The following is a 17,604-nucleotide window of genomic DNA, read 5'->3' as shown; positions in this document are numbered from 1 at the left end:
CATAAGGCCAAATTTGCAAATAATGGATATGAGCAAAAGTTTGTATGCATTTTCTGATCACCTGACTTAGGTACACAAATCCCTAGTGTGCTTGCACTTCAGGTTCTTTGTGCATGAACAACCATAACTAGTGAATACACTTTGGTGGATTTGCATATCTAAACTGGGTGCCATTTGAATATTTTGGTCTAATTTATTTTCATTATATGACTATTAGTCAGTGGTTGAGTTTGTTTAAGTCAGTCTGAGTCTTTGGAACAGTTCAGTCTGCAAGTCTGAACAAGGATCACTGTGAGAATATAGTTAAATAGGTGCAACGTCAAAGTCAGAGGGAAAAAATCAGTAGAGACTTTCACAACAAAAATATGTACGGAAGCTTTTAAGAAAAATCACCGCAATTTCTAGGACAGAGCAAGCATACTAAGTACAAATCTATAGCATTAGGCTTCCATAACTGAAGCCAGTGGGGTTAGTGGACCTGTCTGGATATTACTGAAGGTAGAATTTGGCCCTAATTTCCCAGTTGCCTACCTAGAAGATTAATATCTGCAAGTATAAAATGCAAGTATAAAATGTAGTATAAAACAGCGTTTGGCAGGAGTTGTGTGGACTGCAGTAGAGCCTAAAATAGGGATTTAGGCACCTAAACCCAAAATTTAGGAACCTAAATACCTTTGTGGATTGAGGCTTTTCAGCATCTCTCAGAGACAATAAAAACTAGGTATCAAAACAGAAGGTTTATACAAGCAGAAACCCTAAAGACAATCCAGCTTAGGTTTATGTTTTGCTGCTACTGCTGTTAAAGTTTACAATAAAGAAAAACTCCAGGAAGAGGATGTTTGGACCAGAACCAGTTTCTATATATTGTGTTAGGAGCAAGAAGAGGAGAATGCTACCAGTTTACACTATGCTTAAGTGTATGTGTATGTATGGGGTAACGCCTGCTTTTATTATGGTTAATGAAACAAACAGATTCCCCATGCTCTCACACCTCCTCCTTGCCATCATAAACCTTCATGGTAATTGCAGACTAAGGGGAATATTTTTGTGTGAGACCTTTGTTAAAATATTGGCAGCCCATCACTGAAAAACCTTAGGTCTTATTGCTTAGGACTAGAAATCTAAGAACCCACTGATTTCAATCAGGATTAGATCAGTCCCTAAGGCAGGGGAGGTAATAGCTGGATGGTGTGTAATGTTCTAAAATATTCAGTCAGTTAAATAAGAGAAATATTACTCAAGTTATGTTAACTGGATGGTCTGGTTTTGTGACCTACTTTCCCCTTCGTAGTATAGGTTTTCAGAAACAACATACTGTTGGACAAGGGTAGTCTTGTTTTATAGCTCATTCTTTGGAATTCCAACCATATATTATCATTCCTGTCAGAGTGTGTGGCTATATAATTAAGTCCTCGAAACATGCACTTCAATTAAAGTATAATACAAGAATAAAAATGTTTTAAACTTGTACATTGTGATCCCTCTCGTTTGAGGATCTCAGTATTTTACTAACGTTTATTAAGCCTTCTAAGAGCTTTGTGAGTTACAGAAGTGCCACTCTACTATTATAGGAGGCAGTGTTGCCTATTCGTGACTCTGCCATTGGTTTGTGGGGTGACCTTGGAAAAATTATTTCCCTTACTGTGCCTCAATTTCTCCATCTGTAAAAGGGGGATAATGATACTCCTTTAGTAAAGCATTTGGGGTCTACTGATGAAAAGTGCATTATTATCCCCTTTATACGGACTGATAAACAGGCACAGATCAAGTGACTTGCCTGAGGTCACACACAAAGTCAGTGGCAGAGCTGGGAATAAAAGCCATGACTTTGACTCCCAGAAACTCTTTTTTTTCACTTTGTGCCAGCTGTTCTTGTGTTTGGTCTAAACAGATATTAAGGAGTGGATGAAGACAAATAGTGCTGCATTCTGCATGAAAGTCAATGGCTGCTTATTTCATAAAGAGGTGATCTACAAAAGCTTTTCAGTTAAAGCAAAAAATGCCAACCACAACAACAAAAAGGAAATCCCAAATCAGTAACAGATCAGTAGACTCAGATACAAGCTGTTAGGGTACAATATTTTAAATCTTTCCCAGCTTTATTTTCCTGCCAAGTCCTCTTGTCAGGATGGTGGTTTTTCTCTTGTAACAATTAATGACATCACTAACACCTAAAACAGAGCAGGAAGATGTTGTTTTTCTTTCAGATGTTTCAGGGTGCAGTGGAGAGCAAATGGGTGTAGATAACAAACACACTTTGACAGTTGTAAATGCTGCCATATGTCAGAGGAAGAAGTTAAACTGTGCAGATTTAATTTACAAGTGATTTTAAGGCAGGTGTGTCAGTAAAACTTTTAACCAGATCTGTAAAGTTGAGCTGTTAAAACACTAATGAATTTATTAAAATCACTTTTCCTGGTTATGGTATAACATGCCACTGGTGACACCAATTCACCCAGGGTTGTTGGCAGGGGCGATCAAACCTGGGACCTCTGGAGCTTAATGCATGAGCCTCTACTCCAGGAGCAAAAAGACACATCTCATTTAACCATGCAGGCTCATCAATCATTAGCTGGCCTAGCCACCACTGGGGGGAGACAGAGTACCACTCTGAGCAAACAGTTTGAAAGTACTGTGCAAAATCTTGTTTCTGTTTCTTTGGACACACCGTAGGTTTCTGGCTGCTGTACTTGCCAAAGCATGCTCTTCAAAGGAATTTTTACATTTTGATTATGGGCCAAATCCTTCCTGTTCTATTGGAGTTTCCCTTTTGAATTGAATGGGCTGGTTTGTGTGATCACACAAAGGCCCCCCTGGCAGAGCGGGGCTCATGAACAGCTTTCTCTGGCATGTACCCCTTTATTGGACTTTCCACCACTAGGTGCCTGCATCCTATGCCTTACCAGCAGAGCTCTGGCGGTGATTCACACCCATAAAAATGAACACCACACTGAACTGAATGAACTGAAATAGGTATAAAATGTTCCTACACACAGACATTAATGTGTGGTTTCTTTTCGTAGGTCAAGGTGATTTTGATTTATCGGATGCTCTTGATCATCCAGGTAAGTAACACTGCAAAAAAAAAAAAAGGGTTTTGTTTGCTCTATTGTGTTTAATATTATTGCTACATCTTTAATACATTTTCCATTTTATGAAAACTGGACCACAACATAACTAATTTAATTTAAAGGAAATGCATAAAAGTCAATGGGAAATGCTGGATATAGCACTTTTGATAATCAGACTACTTCTAAAAATTTGCTTATATTCAGGTTCTATTTTAAAAGAATCTTGGCCATAAGACCTTAGCACTTAATTTGTGGTCTCAGTGATGCTTAAGTTTTCTTTATCTAGAATATTTATCAAGATTTACAGATGCCTCCCTTTGATGTATTGAAAAGTGTTTGTTTGTATTGATTTTATGGTCTCACTGTGTCTCATAGAGGAAACAATTACCAAGAAGCCTCCACCGGCTACCAAAAGGCCAGTGTTTGGTGAGTAATAAATTTAAATTGGCTAATGGTTCATGACAATGATCTCACATTTGTAGTTTCTACCAGATTCATCGTGATGTGTGCCATGTGCAGCATCTGAGATCAAGGTTGTGCGATAACTGTCTAAGTATCAAGTACTGTATAGGTTAAAAAAAAGTATTAAAGGAACTCTCTTGGACATTTACCAAATAATAAGAGTTCCTTAATGAGTATAATATGGCTTTAGACAGTGACTGGACAACACTGAAATTGTATTGGCTGATAATTTTTGGTAATCTCTTACTTGCCCTGAAATCCCCAAGGAACATACAAATAGACAACTGTAGCTTTTGTATTTGCCTTACTAAACATTTGTGCAGGGGAAAAGACAAGTCCACAACAAATGACTTTTAAAAAATGTTATTAGTGTTGGAGACTAAAGTCTTATATGCGTGGGACTTTTTAAAATTTGATGGACCCCCTCTTCTGGCATTCATTGTTAGCATGGCTTTTAATAGTTCTACAACAGGCTATGCCAATGAACAGAAATGAGCTGTGAATGGTAAAGGAGGACTAGAAAGTTTTAAAGCCATAAACTCTGGAGGAGATTGGATGTGACAAACTAATTTTAAAAGGGTAAATCTTTTTTTCTCATTCTCTCCGTTTAAAAATACTTTTTATTTGATTATGATATTCCACATACTACGCTGAAAGAAAATTAAAGTTCTAAAATGAAGCATTCAGGAATCAGGAAATGGATACGGTTGCCATGCAATCTTAATTTATTTCCCTTGTGACTATGCATTATGGTAGAGTCTTTCACTACACAATCACAGTTTTTTCCCCCTCAGGAATCCTGTCTCATTCAGTGCACAAGTTGGACATTGTTCTATGTATGCGGCAGTTGTTAAATATTTGTACTGTCGCTATGCGGTGCATGGCTTCATGTTTTATACATTGCAGTGTCCCAGCCCCCACATTGCATGAGGCCAAAAGTCCTTTCTTACCTCTGTCTCTTACACCATACACTGAACAAATAATATAGTGCATGGAGCAGGACCGCTGCCTCATTTACTCATAAAAATCTAGATAGATGTACTCTCCCACTTTCCCTGCTTCATTACACTACATCTTTAGTGAATGGGGTGGGGTTCTTCTAGATTAAGGAACCCCTCCTTATGTATCTCTACATATTATTCAGAAGGAGTCACTGTCCTTTTAGAGCTCCGCCTCATTCCATACTCACCCTCAAAGACCATATTTCAGACAGACCTGCACACTCTAAATGAAATTCCACTCAACATTTCTGTGCATGTGTAACTGCAATAGAAGTTGAGAGATTGTCTACTGAATGGAAAATTCCACTCAACTCGCGTGCACACATGTGCAGCACCAGTGGAATGTTGGCAGATCGTTAGTATAACAAAAAACAATGCACAGGCATGAAGCATGTTTTAAAATCTTTACAACTTGTCCAAAGCAAAACTGATTTTCACCAGATCCCAGAAAGGCATATGAGCTACTTGGGGACTCTGTCCTCTGATTAAATGTGGTGTCCCGTTCCCCCCACCACCACACACACACACGCACTATATTCCTACTCAAAGTAGCTGAACAGTTTTTGCTCAAACATTCTAAAAATGTGCTCCTGGGCTGAGAACAAAGGTGTCCAGTGTTTGACCAAAAGGTAAAGGTTATTAAAATCTTGAAATCTTTATTGCTAATAGATGATCATCCAAAACCTCACCCACGTCCTCCTCACAAGCCGCAGCCGGGAAGCTATGGCAATGATGGTGGTAAGAATATTTTTGTGCATTAAAAATAAATGAGGCTGCAACTGGTTAATTTTGGTTTGCATTTTTTGTTGGACATTGTGCTATGATAATGAAAATATTTATTTTTACTAGATGCTTATGGGATCAATATGTTTATTTCTGATTTTAAAATTTATTTTTTGACATATAAAATATAGCTTGTGTATCTATTATAGATATGCTGGTCTGGACACCACATTTCACTGAGTTTTTTATTTACAGCACAGATTCAACCTCTTCGTTGTTTTATAAAGAATTTGGTGTAGCGCCCCAAATTTACAGCTCATAAATTCTGGGTAAAGACAAAATTTTATAAGAATCTTCACGTAAATTTGTGAATTACTTTGAGTTAAAATTAATTTAAAATTATCTATTTAAAACATGTGTCCCAGTATGTCTCACCTTTTTGTTCCTAACTAAAACACCACAGCTTTTAAAAAATGTTCTTTCCCCTTATTCTTCATCACTGTTACTTTCTCCATCGTCATGCTTGATGAGAAATATTTTGGAGATTGAATGGCTAGTCTGGAATCTAAACTTTTATTTTAAAAGATACAATGCTTTGAGCCTTCATGGTTGTGAAGAAAACTTTGGAACTGTAAACTGAAATGCAGCTCATCCATATATCCCCAGCACACAGAGCTGTCTTGAAATTTTGCTAGCAAGGCATTGGAGAATGATGTGGGCAATAATCCTTCTTTCCATGTAATGCAGTGGAGGTAAAATTCTCAAAATACTGAGTCATCTTCTGTGAGTTGCTAAAGCACTTGCAGATGACCTGCCCCAACATATTTCCACTCTTCTTAAACAATTGCTTTACATTTCCTATTTAAAACTAACATTTCACTCCTTCTCCAAAGTGCCTTCTGTTTACTCTCTTCTTTGTTTAAGAGATGCCCCTGGTGGTGGTATTCCCTAAAAGTTTTGTAGTATGTTAGACTGCTTTTTATCATGCTTTCACATTTCAGAAAATAATTCCCCCAGCATCATATTTAAGATGGTTAGACTACTAGAAATTAGAGATTGAAAACACTAATAACCATGGGTGAAATTATCAGAAGTACCTACGGTCCCATTTTCTAAAGTGATACAGGTGTTTAGACTCCTAAGCACCTAATTGCTTTTGAAAACAGGATTTAGGATTGTAAATCATAGGCACATTTTAAAATATTAGTCCATATCTTTACATGTTTATAAATATTTGCCCATTTAGTCATCTCTTAGCCAAACTCTTATTCTTTTCTCATAAATCAACCCCTTAATTCCTCTTGTTATATCTGTAGCTGTATTCAGTTTGTTTATGTCTTCCTAGAAGTGAGGAGCCTGGAGCTGTGTGCAGTTAATCCAGCTGTGATCTCATAGGTCCCAGTTCAGCAAGGTACTTAAGCATATTTGTAACTTCAAGCATAAGAGTAGTCCCAAATAAATAGGGACTAGTCTCATGCTTATAATTACACACTTGCTTAAACATGTTGTTGAATCAGGGCTGTACGGAGGGGTTATTACTTCCCGGTTCTGTTATACTATGCCTTTGCATTTGTAGGCCAAAAAATTGCAATGGCTTGTTTTACTGTCGTATAACACACATTTCAAAACCAGGCATGATATACTATCCTCTCTCATCCCTACATCTTTTAGCATTTCCAGGTTTCTTTCTTCCATTTGATACCTGTTTCCTCAGATGTTAGTCTATATTTTTCAAAATTGAATCTCGTTTTGTCCCATCCCCCCCCATACTTATTTTATTTAATCATTTTAGGCCCTTCTTTATTATTATTTTTTGCTCATACTGGTGTTTGAAGCTCCTTCAAATTATTATTATTATTGGTTAATTTTATTAATGTGTTGCCTTAATATCTCTTTTAGATAAATAAAATACCCAATTCAATCCACTACAGTTTATTATTTTTCTTTACTTTTGGTTCCTTCAGCCAATTTTCCATTGACATTTTGGTCTCTGGTTCCTGCATGATACCCATAATATCCCACAATCCTCCCCTGATGTCAGTATCTGTGATATGTTCATAATAGTGGAGCTGGCTAAAAAATGCAAAATATTTTTCTCAAAAATTGTGGTGGGTTTTTTTTCTTATTTTCACTGAAGATTGAAATTTTTTGACTAACATTTTGTAGTCAGCAGGAATTCTCTGGTGCCAAGAAAATCAGGCTCAGGATGTTTGGCCCTTCTTGCGACTGTTTTAACTAATGAGGAGGACCTTTTCTGAATCTATTAGAGGAAAAATCAGCAATGGACTATAAAAATCCCAAAGTTTTACACTTCTTGTTTACTTTTGTATGCACTTTTGAAACTTTGGCCTTCCTTCCTTCTAACAATATTTATTATCAATAGACGACCACCCAAAACCTCAGCCATATCTACCTGCTCACCCGCAACCAGGAAGGTATAGCAATTCTGTTAAGAATATTTTCTCTTAAGAATGTTAGAACCAAAAATTATTTAGGTCAGATTTTTATTCATTTATTTATGGATGGTATACTTGTGGAGATTATGGAAGGGGGAGACATGAATCAGGGCCCTTATTGTACCCTGGGTGATCACTACTTCCCACCACCCAACACAGATATAATGAGGTTGAGTATTGTCCGCAAAAGAGAAACTAAAACAACTAATTATTCCTCAAAGAAGGCTTTCAATGATTTACGACTATAAAAGCAACATAGACAGAATAAGAAGAGAATAATTAAAGACCAGCACTGAATTAGGATTAATATAAATGGCAGGTTATACTGAAGACAGGCACAGTGACATGCAAAGCTACTATCACTTATCAACTACTAGCTCTACCCGTGCTGTGCCCGTTCCCAGCAAGGCACCAGAACCTATACAGTTATTATATATTGAGTAACTATTTACTACTACTATTCCTAAGTGATTTACTACTACTATTACCCAACTTACTTTTACTTCTAAACAATATACTAGTATAATTAAACTATAGTATCGATACAGACTTAAGATTAACCAGGCCAAGCACAACCAGACTTCTTTGCTTCAAAACCTTACCCTGCATTTTCCCGAGAATACGTTACCCTTCAGTCGACCGCTTTCCGCACTGGCCAGGCACAGATAGTCGGTGAAGCACATGTCCCTTCGGTTCAGGGTGTGTGTGTGAGCCTGATCAAAGAGAGATCTCTTTTAGGTCAATACACACACAGACAGACACCTGCGCCTTTGCACCTCTTTATACATTATTTTTTGGCTGTGTTCCAAAGCAGGTCAACCAATTAAGGTGGCCAAATGTCTTAGTGTGGTATTTTGCGGTTGTTTTGATCTTATGAACTGTGCACCTGTGCCCAGCTCATCTTTTCTTTATGTGGCTAGTTGTCCTAATTGTGGTCAATTTGCTAGACTCAAATTTTGAGTCAGCCTAAAGAAGTATCCGACTGCAGTGCATAGTAACTACAAGTCCATATCTAATTTCACAGAGCTTCCTTTTTTGCTTAATCTTAGTCTATAAAGCTTCCTAGCTAGATTTTGCTTATGCTTGCAGCATTTTATTGCGCTCGCTCTTTGCAGCTTCCCGGAAGTTTGATACATTAATCACAATACTCTGAAGGGGCACTTATTTATTAACCACTGTAGGGAATTTTTGGTTTGCTATGTGCTTGTTTGCTTGTTTGTTTGTTCAACGTTCCAGGTCCACTTTTTGAAAAAGGTTACTGGGTCTTAGTGTCTGTCCAACAAAGTATATCTAGCCTGAACAATTTAGAAGATATTGGACCTAAAATCATGTTGATAATCATCTTGTTTTCCCTTCCACTCCTGTTGACAAATTTAGCTGCACCTATCCTGGGAATGGATAGGAACCAAAAATTTTCTATTGACATGACTGGAATTCTAGCCTTCAAATAGATTCTAATGGTTGACCTTGAGGTGAAAGACAGAAAGTGGGCTCTATGCCCAAAAGGGTCTGCCTCCACTTAAGGATCCTGGGGGAATGATCCTCTCCTAGGACACCAAGAATAAACAGGTCATGGTAGTGGAAGGGAGGGGGAAAAGCTGAAATTTCAGATAAGTTTGAATAATGAATAACACGCTAATTTTACAGACCGCTTCAGTGACTTAGATCTCAATGATGGGAAACCTCTACCCCCAAGGCCCGCAGGTACTGTATGCCAATTCTGTTGAATATTTCACAACCTCTCTCATATAGTCATATCCCACAGCTGCCTGTTTTTGCTTTAGACTTGCATGTAGCTGGTATAGGGCCAGATTCTCCTACTCTTACACATATTGAGCAATCTCTTGCTCCACAAATAGTGCTAAAAGATGTCGAGTGGTCAGTCCTGAAGAGATAAATCACTTTAAGAACATGCTTAAGCAGGGTGGATTTGATTTAAATCACTAGTCAGGAAGACTCGATTTAATCATGGTTTTCTACATAAAAGTGCATCCTTGTTGGTTGTTATAATCCTAATACATATTCTTCACAACTCAGAGATAGATGTAGGTTACATTTTTAGAAGGTACACACTATACATTTTTAAACAGGTGATTTATTTTGAAAACTTTTCAGATTAGTTTTACAGCTATATCAGAAAATGAATGATTGGTTATTTAATTTACCAAAGGTAATTGAAGCAAATATTTATGAAGTCATTGGGAGGTGAAGTATCTCCAATTCAACAGGTTAATCATTAATATTTGGAGGATTTTCTTGCCATGTTGTATTAGGAGGAGAACATCACCAGACAGACATTTAAATTGTTTTATTTAACTAAAACAACAACGTTAAGTATTCTGGATTTTTTTCTTCAACCGCAAACATATAATATTTTAACAAAGCGTATGTCCCTCGCTTCTCACATTTATCTCCAGACTTCTTCTCCTTGTCCAGCTCTATTCCACCCCCAACAATCTTCTATTCATTGAACTTTTTGAAACTTTGCACTTTTAGAGAGAGGTAAGGGATTGACTCTGTGTAAACAAATTTGCAGAGGGACAATAGAGTTGAGGTCTATTATTTCTCACTGCTACATATTATTTATTTATTTATTTAAAAACATTTTTGCTGTTAACAAGCATGTTACCTCTGGAGACACAAATCCACAGTTTGAGAACTGCAAAAATAAGCATCTCTAAGCTTCTAGAATGAGCACTGAGTCCCATTGAGTAGATAGAAAGATTACCTAAATAATCTATACAGAAGCCTGTGGAACCCCATAAATTTGGGTCCCTAATCCATGAACTATTGGAACTCATTTACAAAACTTTTCTTAAACATTACATGAATATATTGTCTCATACTATAGAATTAGAATTTATAATCCATATTCCATGATGAGATACCTTTGAGCTATAATGTATCTTAATTAAAACTATCTTTAGATAGGTTTTTTCCTCAAAAAACATTTTATCAAAAATCCCATTTGAATAAAAAAAATCCGATTTTTTAATTTTTTTTTTGTAAATCATTGATTTTTATCCACCCTGTGCTTACGTGCTTTGCTGGGTTGGAAAGGGTCTTCTGCACCTTGCAGGACTGGGCCCATAGTCTGGTTGAATTCAGTGGGACTACTTACAGATTAAGGGGCTGTTCAGAGGGTGTAAAGGTGGAAGCATTGGACCTATAGTGAGTTAGCCAATGGCTCCCCGGGTGGTTGTCTGTCAGTGGAGACTAGCCAGAGTGTTGCAGTGCTCTGGCTACTCCCCTGTCTCACACCCCATGCTGGCAGCTGTCTTTTATTTGAAATGTACAACATTTTTTATGAAGGTGGGTAAGCAGTTTCAGCCCCATTTTATTGGGTGGGGGTGATTAGTATTATCATTCTGAGGAAATTAAGACAGAGGAGTGACACGATGTGCCTCCAAAAAGTTAAGGTTGAAGTCAGGATTAGAACCCACATTTCCTTACTCCCACTCCCCACCCACTCTAACCAAATATCATTTTGCAGACTGCCTCTGCATGGGATTTGTTGTTGTTTTGCTGTGTGTTAGCTGTGACTTTTCTCCAAAAGGTTTCTTCCAACAATGAAGTTATTTCCTCTTTTCCAGGAGAAAAGGAGAGTAATGTCAATCATGGTGGAAACACTGGTCAGTAAACACATATATACATATTATCTTATAGTATATTTAGGACAGTCTTAGCTGAACCAAAAGAGTTTTAAAACCCATATAAAACATATGTGTAGTTTTCACTATTGTGAAATAAATAAGTCACTATTTTCTTGTCTGTAGTAATATTATGGTTTCTGGTCCTTATATATATTTTTAAAAATGATTTATTTCATGCTGCAAATGAAATTCAAAAGTTGTACGAACCCTTTCTCATGTCAAACTGTGTTTGCAATGATTTGCTATTATGGGTCAGTGTCCACTTTATGTACTCTATAATAAGGATGCTCTTTTGTTGCTTCTGAAGAAAATACGTTTTTTCTTCCAATAGATTCTGGAGTAATTGCTGGAGTTACGTCACCTGTGATTTCTGTGCTTGTGCTGTTAGTTGTTGGATCAGTAGCTGGTTACACAGCTTACAAGAAGAAACAACTCTGTTTTAAAGCGAATGGTAAGAATTACACTAGCTGTTTTGTTCTCTTTTTGGAACTGTGGCAGATCCTGATTGAAACAGCACTTTCTTATTTCTTGTAATATAAATTAAAACCATCTTGTACATTCTTTTTGCACGTTATATACTTTGCTGCTGTTGTTTTTGTACCACAGAAAACATTAGCTGAAAATGTGTGTAGTGTATGTAGGTGGATGGGCATGGAGGGAATAAATGACCTATATATATCTGTTTCAGTCTCTGAGTTTGGATAATAAAATATAGTGCACCTGGTTTAAAGAATTCAATTTACTCTACTCAAATAGTTGCAAGACCTATAATGTTTTGAGTAGTAATTGCAGCTTCATTGTTCATCTTTAGTTTTTGTATTGCAATTGCACAACCAATATGCTATGTGCTTCCCAGAGTGGAAGACACTATCTCTGCCCTGAAGAGTGCAGGGTCCTGAATATGAACTTATATTTAAAATATTTTTATTCCCAGACACAAACTTAATGAAATTGAAATTAAGGTTGAAAATTCATGGATGTGATGGTCAGGCAGTCAGATGCTGCCCGATAAGAACTGCAAATGTAATAATGAATTAAATATTTAGGTGGGATTTTCAAAGGTGCTTACAGCTGGCCTAACTTGGCTTCCATTGAAGTCAATGGGAGTTTTACTATTGACTTCCGTGAGAGCAGATTTTGTTTTTGAAAATCCCAATCTTAGCATTGTTTTCTAGGTTTGCAAGGGATATTTGTTAACAGTTAGCATGCCTACTCTTTCCACAAATTTGAAGTAAACCATTGAAATGATAAAATTCCTAGGTCCTCAGTGTCAGAAAGTGTGATGGTGGGTGGGAGTGGAAGTTGCAGTGGTACAAGGCAGCTGCAACTTTCCCTGCAGCAAAGGGGGGGGGCTATATAGGAGAGCATGGCAGACCCAAAAGAGGGGTAGGATTATAGCATCAGTGCATCCCCTGAGCAGCCTCTGCCATCGGAGATCCTATAGAGCCCACAGCAGGAGCAGTGAGAGAGGACAAAGGTTATCTGTCCTTCCGTAGGGGCAGGGAGGAGCTGTAGTAAAGGATAGAGATGTATAGATCTGAATAAGCATCCATACCAGAATATTAAAATTTTCTTTACAATCTTCCATTTTAGGTGGGACAACTGTGTAAGCTGGCAAAAGAGGAACTGCCCAGTGATAATGAATATTTTCTGCACAACACCGGACTACTTATTGTTAAGATGTACTTAAGTAATATATGAATGGGTAACATAGTACAATCTGATGCATATTATACATATGAATGTATATTTTAGTTCAGATGCTAACTCCGTGATAATTCCTCAATTATGTGCTATAATATTTTTCTAAGGTTAAAGGTTTGTGTCTGAGCATTGGGTTCACAGACTATTCAGTGTTTTTTCTATGCCTATTTTTTTTAATACTTTAGGTGATGAGAAAAAAGGAACTTCCGCCTATGTGTTGTATTGATGTTCTCTTGTATATTTGTATTTTTTATAAAGTTTGAGGCAAATACTTGAAGTTTTGAAAAAAGTTTAAAGATTTTACTTTCCTTTATTTTATACTTTACATCTGAATTCTGCTGAATAGAAAAATCTATAGTTGAAAAAAGCATTTTCATCCTTCATTTTTCAAAAAATGACAAGGGAGATGTACTGTGTACTGCAAAACCACCGATAGAAAGGAAGCCCCAAACCATATATGAGGGGCACACATTGATTTTTAAGGAAATGTGTTTAGCTCCACTTAAGTTCTGCAAATCTTGCTTGAATCCTGCTTCTTTTCTATGAAATTTCTTAATATAGAAAGGGCTAGTTCCAGAATCCATTAGAGTCAGTGGGTGCCCTCGCATTGTCTTTAATGGCCTGAATCAGCCCCACAGGTACTGGTTTTCAGGAAATTTGAAGACCCTGTAATAGAAACTAAATTGCGGTAGTTCTTTAAATCAGTCATCATAATCACCACATTACTGGCCTTTTTTACAAAAACAGTCAGAATTTTCTTGTGGAGGAAGGAATCAATTTGATTACAGATGTAGTATGCAAGGAGAATGCTTGTGGGTGGGAAACATGATGCTTTGAATTCTAAGCCCCATCTTGAGTCACATATAACCAATCTGTTAAATTTTATCTTTTTGATATGTTTGTTGTTCTTATGATTTTAATCATGTAGTCTCTATTCATCTTTAAACTCAGCATTTTCACCTTTATTTTACAAATGAACTACCATATATGCTCGTTCATTAGCCCGTTCGTTTATAAGCCGATCCCCCAAGGTGGTTAGGTAAAAATAGCAAAAACTGTATGACCCTTTCATAAGCCGACCCTATATTTCAGGAGTTGGCAAACTTTGGCTCCTGGCCTGTTAGGGTAAGCTGCTAGCGGGCCTAGAAGTTTTGTTTACTTGGAGCGTCTACAGGCACAAAGCCCCTCAGCTGCCAGTGTCTGCGGTTTGCCGTTCCCAGCCAATGGGAGCTGCGGGAAGTGCCACTTCCCGCAGCTCCCATTGGCTGGGAACGGTAAACCACGGACACTGGGAGCTGAGGGGCTTTGTGCCTGCAGACGCTCGAAGTAAACAAAACGTCCCGACCCGCTAGTGGCTTACCCTAATGGGCTAGGAGCCAAAGTTTGCCAACCCCTGCTATATTTCAAAAGCTGGCATCACAAGAAACACTCAAAAGTTTTGCTAGAATTATTTTAATGTAATCTAACGAAAAATCTGTTGTTGTTATAATAATAACTGAACAAATATGTATTCACCTTCAAAATTACAGTCAATATTTAAAATCAGTAAATGGATATTTAAAACAAGTAACTTAGAACAATATGAGACTTTAAAAAGTCTTAAAATCCTTCAAAGTCTGAATCAGTCTCTGATTCACCAAACAGTTCATTAAACTTGGCTTCAGTCACAGTTGCATCTGCATTGTCATCGTAGATGTCGGCAGTGTCGTCTTCAGACTCATATTCCTTCTCATCATTAGCCTCTGTTGTGTCATCATCATCAAATATGGCATCATCTTCTGACTCGTTGAGTGCATTGCTGATACAGCATTTCCTAAATGATTTTTCTATCATTTCCGAGCGAATGGACACCCACGCATACTTGATCCACTGGGTGACCAGATTGATTTTGGGCTTCCTAAGATTCCCGCCTTTTGTCAACTTTGCCATGCCGGAGCACATCCATTCAGACCACATTTTGCGTAGCCTGTCTTTAAAGGGTTTGTTCTGGCAGACACCAAGCAGTTGTAGAACTGAAGTTAAGCCTCCAGGTATTACAGCCAAAGTAGTTTTCATATTTTTGGCCACATTTTTCGCCTCATCCGTCTTGTGTGCCCTGAACATGTCCCAAATGAGCATAGCAGGTTTCTTGAAAAGTGCTCCTGGTCTCTTATTCCACACTTTTCTCAGCCATTCAATAGTCCCACTTTCATCCATCCATCCCTTTGCGTATGCACATACGATGACACCAGCAGGAAATTTCATGTTTTTAGGCAAGGTTTTTCTTTTAAAAATAACAACAGGAGGGAGCTTTGATCCATTTGCCAAACATGATAAAACCACTGTAAAATGGATTTTTTCATGGCCAGTGGTTTTAATTAAAACTCTTTTTTCACCAACACCAGTTACCATTCTGTTGCTCGGGAGATCGAATGTGATTGGTGTTTTGTCCATATTTCCTATTTGTGACAGTTCAAATGCATATTCCTTTCGATATTTTATAATAAACCTTTGGAAAGATTCGATTTTTTCTTCCAGATCTCGGCAGCTTTTGCGCTATCTTTGTTCGCTGACGAAGACAGAGACCATGACAGTTCATGAAGCGAGTGCACCAACCCACTGATGCAACAAACATTGATGTCTTTACTGACTTGTATTTGTCATCTTTCGACATTTGCAGAGCACGCAGATGAATTCCAGATCTAGTGACAATGTACCCATTTTGTTGACATTCAACAACCCAATTATTGAGATCTTTCTCTAGCTCAGGAAATGAAGCGCACTTTGTTGGACATTTTTTCTTACTTCTTGGCATGTCTTTTAGTGTTGTTTTATTTTTTCGCTATTCTCTTACTTGCTTCTCATTGATACAGAATTCACGAGCAGCGGCGCAATTATTGTTTGCTTCTGCATATTCAACAACTTTAAGTTTGAACGCTGCATGATAAGCAGACCTTTTTCTTTTGATTTCACCGTTGTTCATTTTAAATACTAGTATGAAAATAGATTATTATTATTGTAGTTATAGATTTTGTAGGACTTTATATAGGAATGTCACATGCTTTATCACTGTCAAATTATTATTGTTCTTTGTTTATTTCAAAGCAGCCTTGTAGATAGCCTGTTATCCCCACAGACATGCCAATTTCAATTTTATTAGAGATTCCATCGATTCTGCACGTTATATTTTCATATTGGCTCGAGACTTATGAGGTGCAATGGTAGAAATGCATGAAGAGATCAAATTATACAGTAGCGGACTGACACCAGTGCTATAGTACTATCATTCATTGTATTTTTCTGATTGGTTTGTAAGGTGTAGCATTTTGTGAAATGCATGGGTCAAATGTCATGCAGATCTGCAGCACTGCTCCTTTAGTATTCCTTTCAAGCCAATCTAGTCCACTAAACAAAGCCTTTGCAACTTTAAAAGGCTTCAGTATTGACATCAATAAATGGGTCGGCAAACTTTGGCTCCCGGCCTGTCAGGGTAAGCCGCTGGCGGGACGTTTTGTTTACTTGGCGCATCTGCAGGCATGAAGCCCCTCGGCTCTCCATGCCTGCAGACACTCCAAGTAAACAAAACGACAATGTATTAGATATTCAATGATTCCATAGAGTTTAAAATCATCAAATTGGTGTAGACTCGTTTATAAGCCGACCCCTGCTCTTTAATGCGTCACTTTTTTACCAAAAATATTCAGCTTATGAACAAATATATACAGTATGTTGTGCTTTCAGTTACACATTAATGGAGGTAAGCCTGAAGATGTGCAATCTGTGCTCGTTTAGTAAGAGAAAGGAACAATTAATGAAGAAATGAGCATGAAATTTTGTTTCTAAAGGTGATGAACAGAAGAGGTCATTTGAAAAGAGAGAGCTCTTTCCACAAAAACACACATACACACAGGTGACCAGATGTCCCGATATTAGGGGCTTTGTCTTATATATGCAACTATACCCCTCTGCCCCCGCTCCCCCAAAGTGTCCTGATCCTTTACAATTGCTATCTGGTCACCCTAACACACACACACTCTCTCTCTCTTTCCCCCGTCCCTCTCCAAAAAAACCCTAAAAGATAGTTTATATCCATTGCAATCCTTTCAGTAAATGAGGAAAGGAATTATTAAGGGAAGGACATTTTAGTCATGTCAGTAGGTGTTTTGAGCCTGTAATTTTGAGTATTCTCTTAATTCACTTCAAATATGAAGATGTTTTGACAACACACAAAGCAAATAACCTCTTTATAACTCTTTTACTTTTACATCACAGGTGAGGTAAATTCTCTTTAACTTGATTTTAAGGAGACAAGATATTCTTTGAAAGGTGTCAGACCACCATGTTGATGGTTAAAGCTATGTTAGAGCATAGACACAGATTTGACCTGTTGAAGTATTAAGAGATTTCTGAAACAGGTGGTGCAACAGGTGAGCATCCAAATAATATATAACTCAGCGCATCTAGAAGGAAATTGTTGTATTTTTCTCAGTTGTTTAATATTAAAAGATGTTTATTTCTGTTCTATCCAGTGTAAACTTTCAATAAATACTTCTTT

At 37.5% G+C, this 17,604-nt stretch overlaps 1 protein-coding gene across 1 annotated transcript in view; it reads left to right on the top strand.

Annotated features, from left to right (window-relative positions):
• XG (Xg glycoprotein (Xg blood group)) overlaps positions 1–13,296 on the top strand; it is a 30,538-nt gene extending 17,242 nt beyond the window's left edge. Inside the window, exons 2-8 of the mRNA XM_065423452.1 lie at positions 3,024–3,065; positions 3,447–3,497; positions 5,204–5,272; positions 9,361–9,417; positions 11,307–11,345; positions 11,698–11,817; positions 13,256–13,296. Of these exons, the coding sequence (XP_065279524.1) occupies positions 3,024–3,065; positions 3,447–3,497; positions 5,204–5,272; positions 9,361–9,417; positions 11,307–11,345; positions 11,698–11,817; positions 13,256–13,296 (419 nt within the window). The remainder of the gene's footprint in view (positions 1–3,023; positions 3,066–3,446; positions 3,498–5,203; positions 5,273–9,360; positions 9,418–11,306; positions 11,346–11,697; positions 11,818–13,255) is intronic.
• The last annotated feature ends 4,308 nt before the right edge of the window (positions 13,297–17,604 follow it).

Source organism: Emys orbicularis, chromosome 1 (assembly GCF_028017835.1).
Source record: "Emys orbicularis isolate rEmyOrb1 chromosome 1, rEmyOrb1.hap1, whole genome shotgun sequence".
Taxonomy (NCBI): Eukaryota; Metazoa; Chordata; order Testudines; family Emydidae; genus Emys; species Emys orbicularis.
The sequence above is the reverse complement of the archived record's forward strand: the minus strand, read 5'-3'. Positions and strand labels throughout refer to the sequence as shown.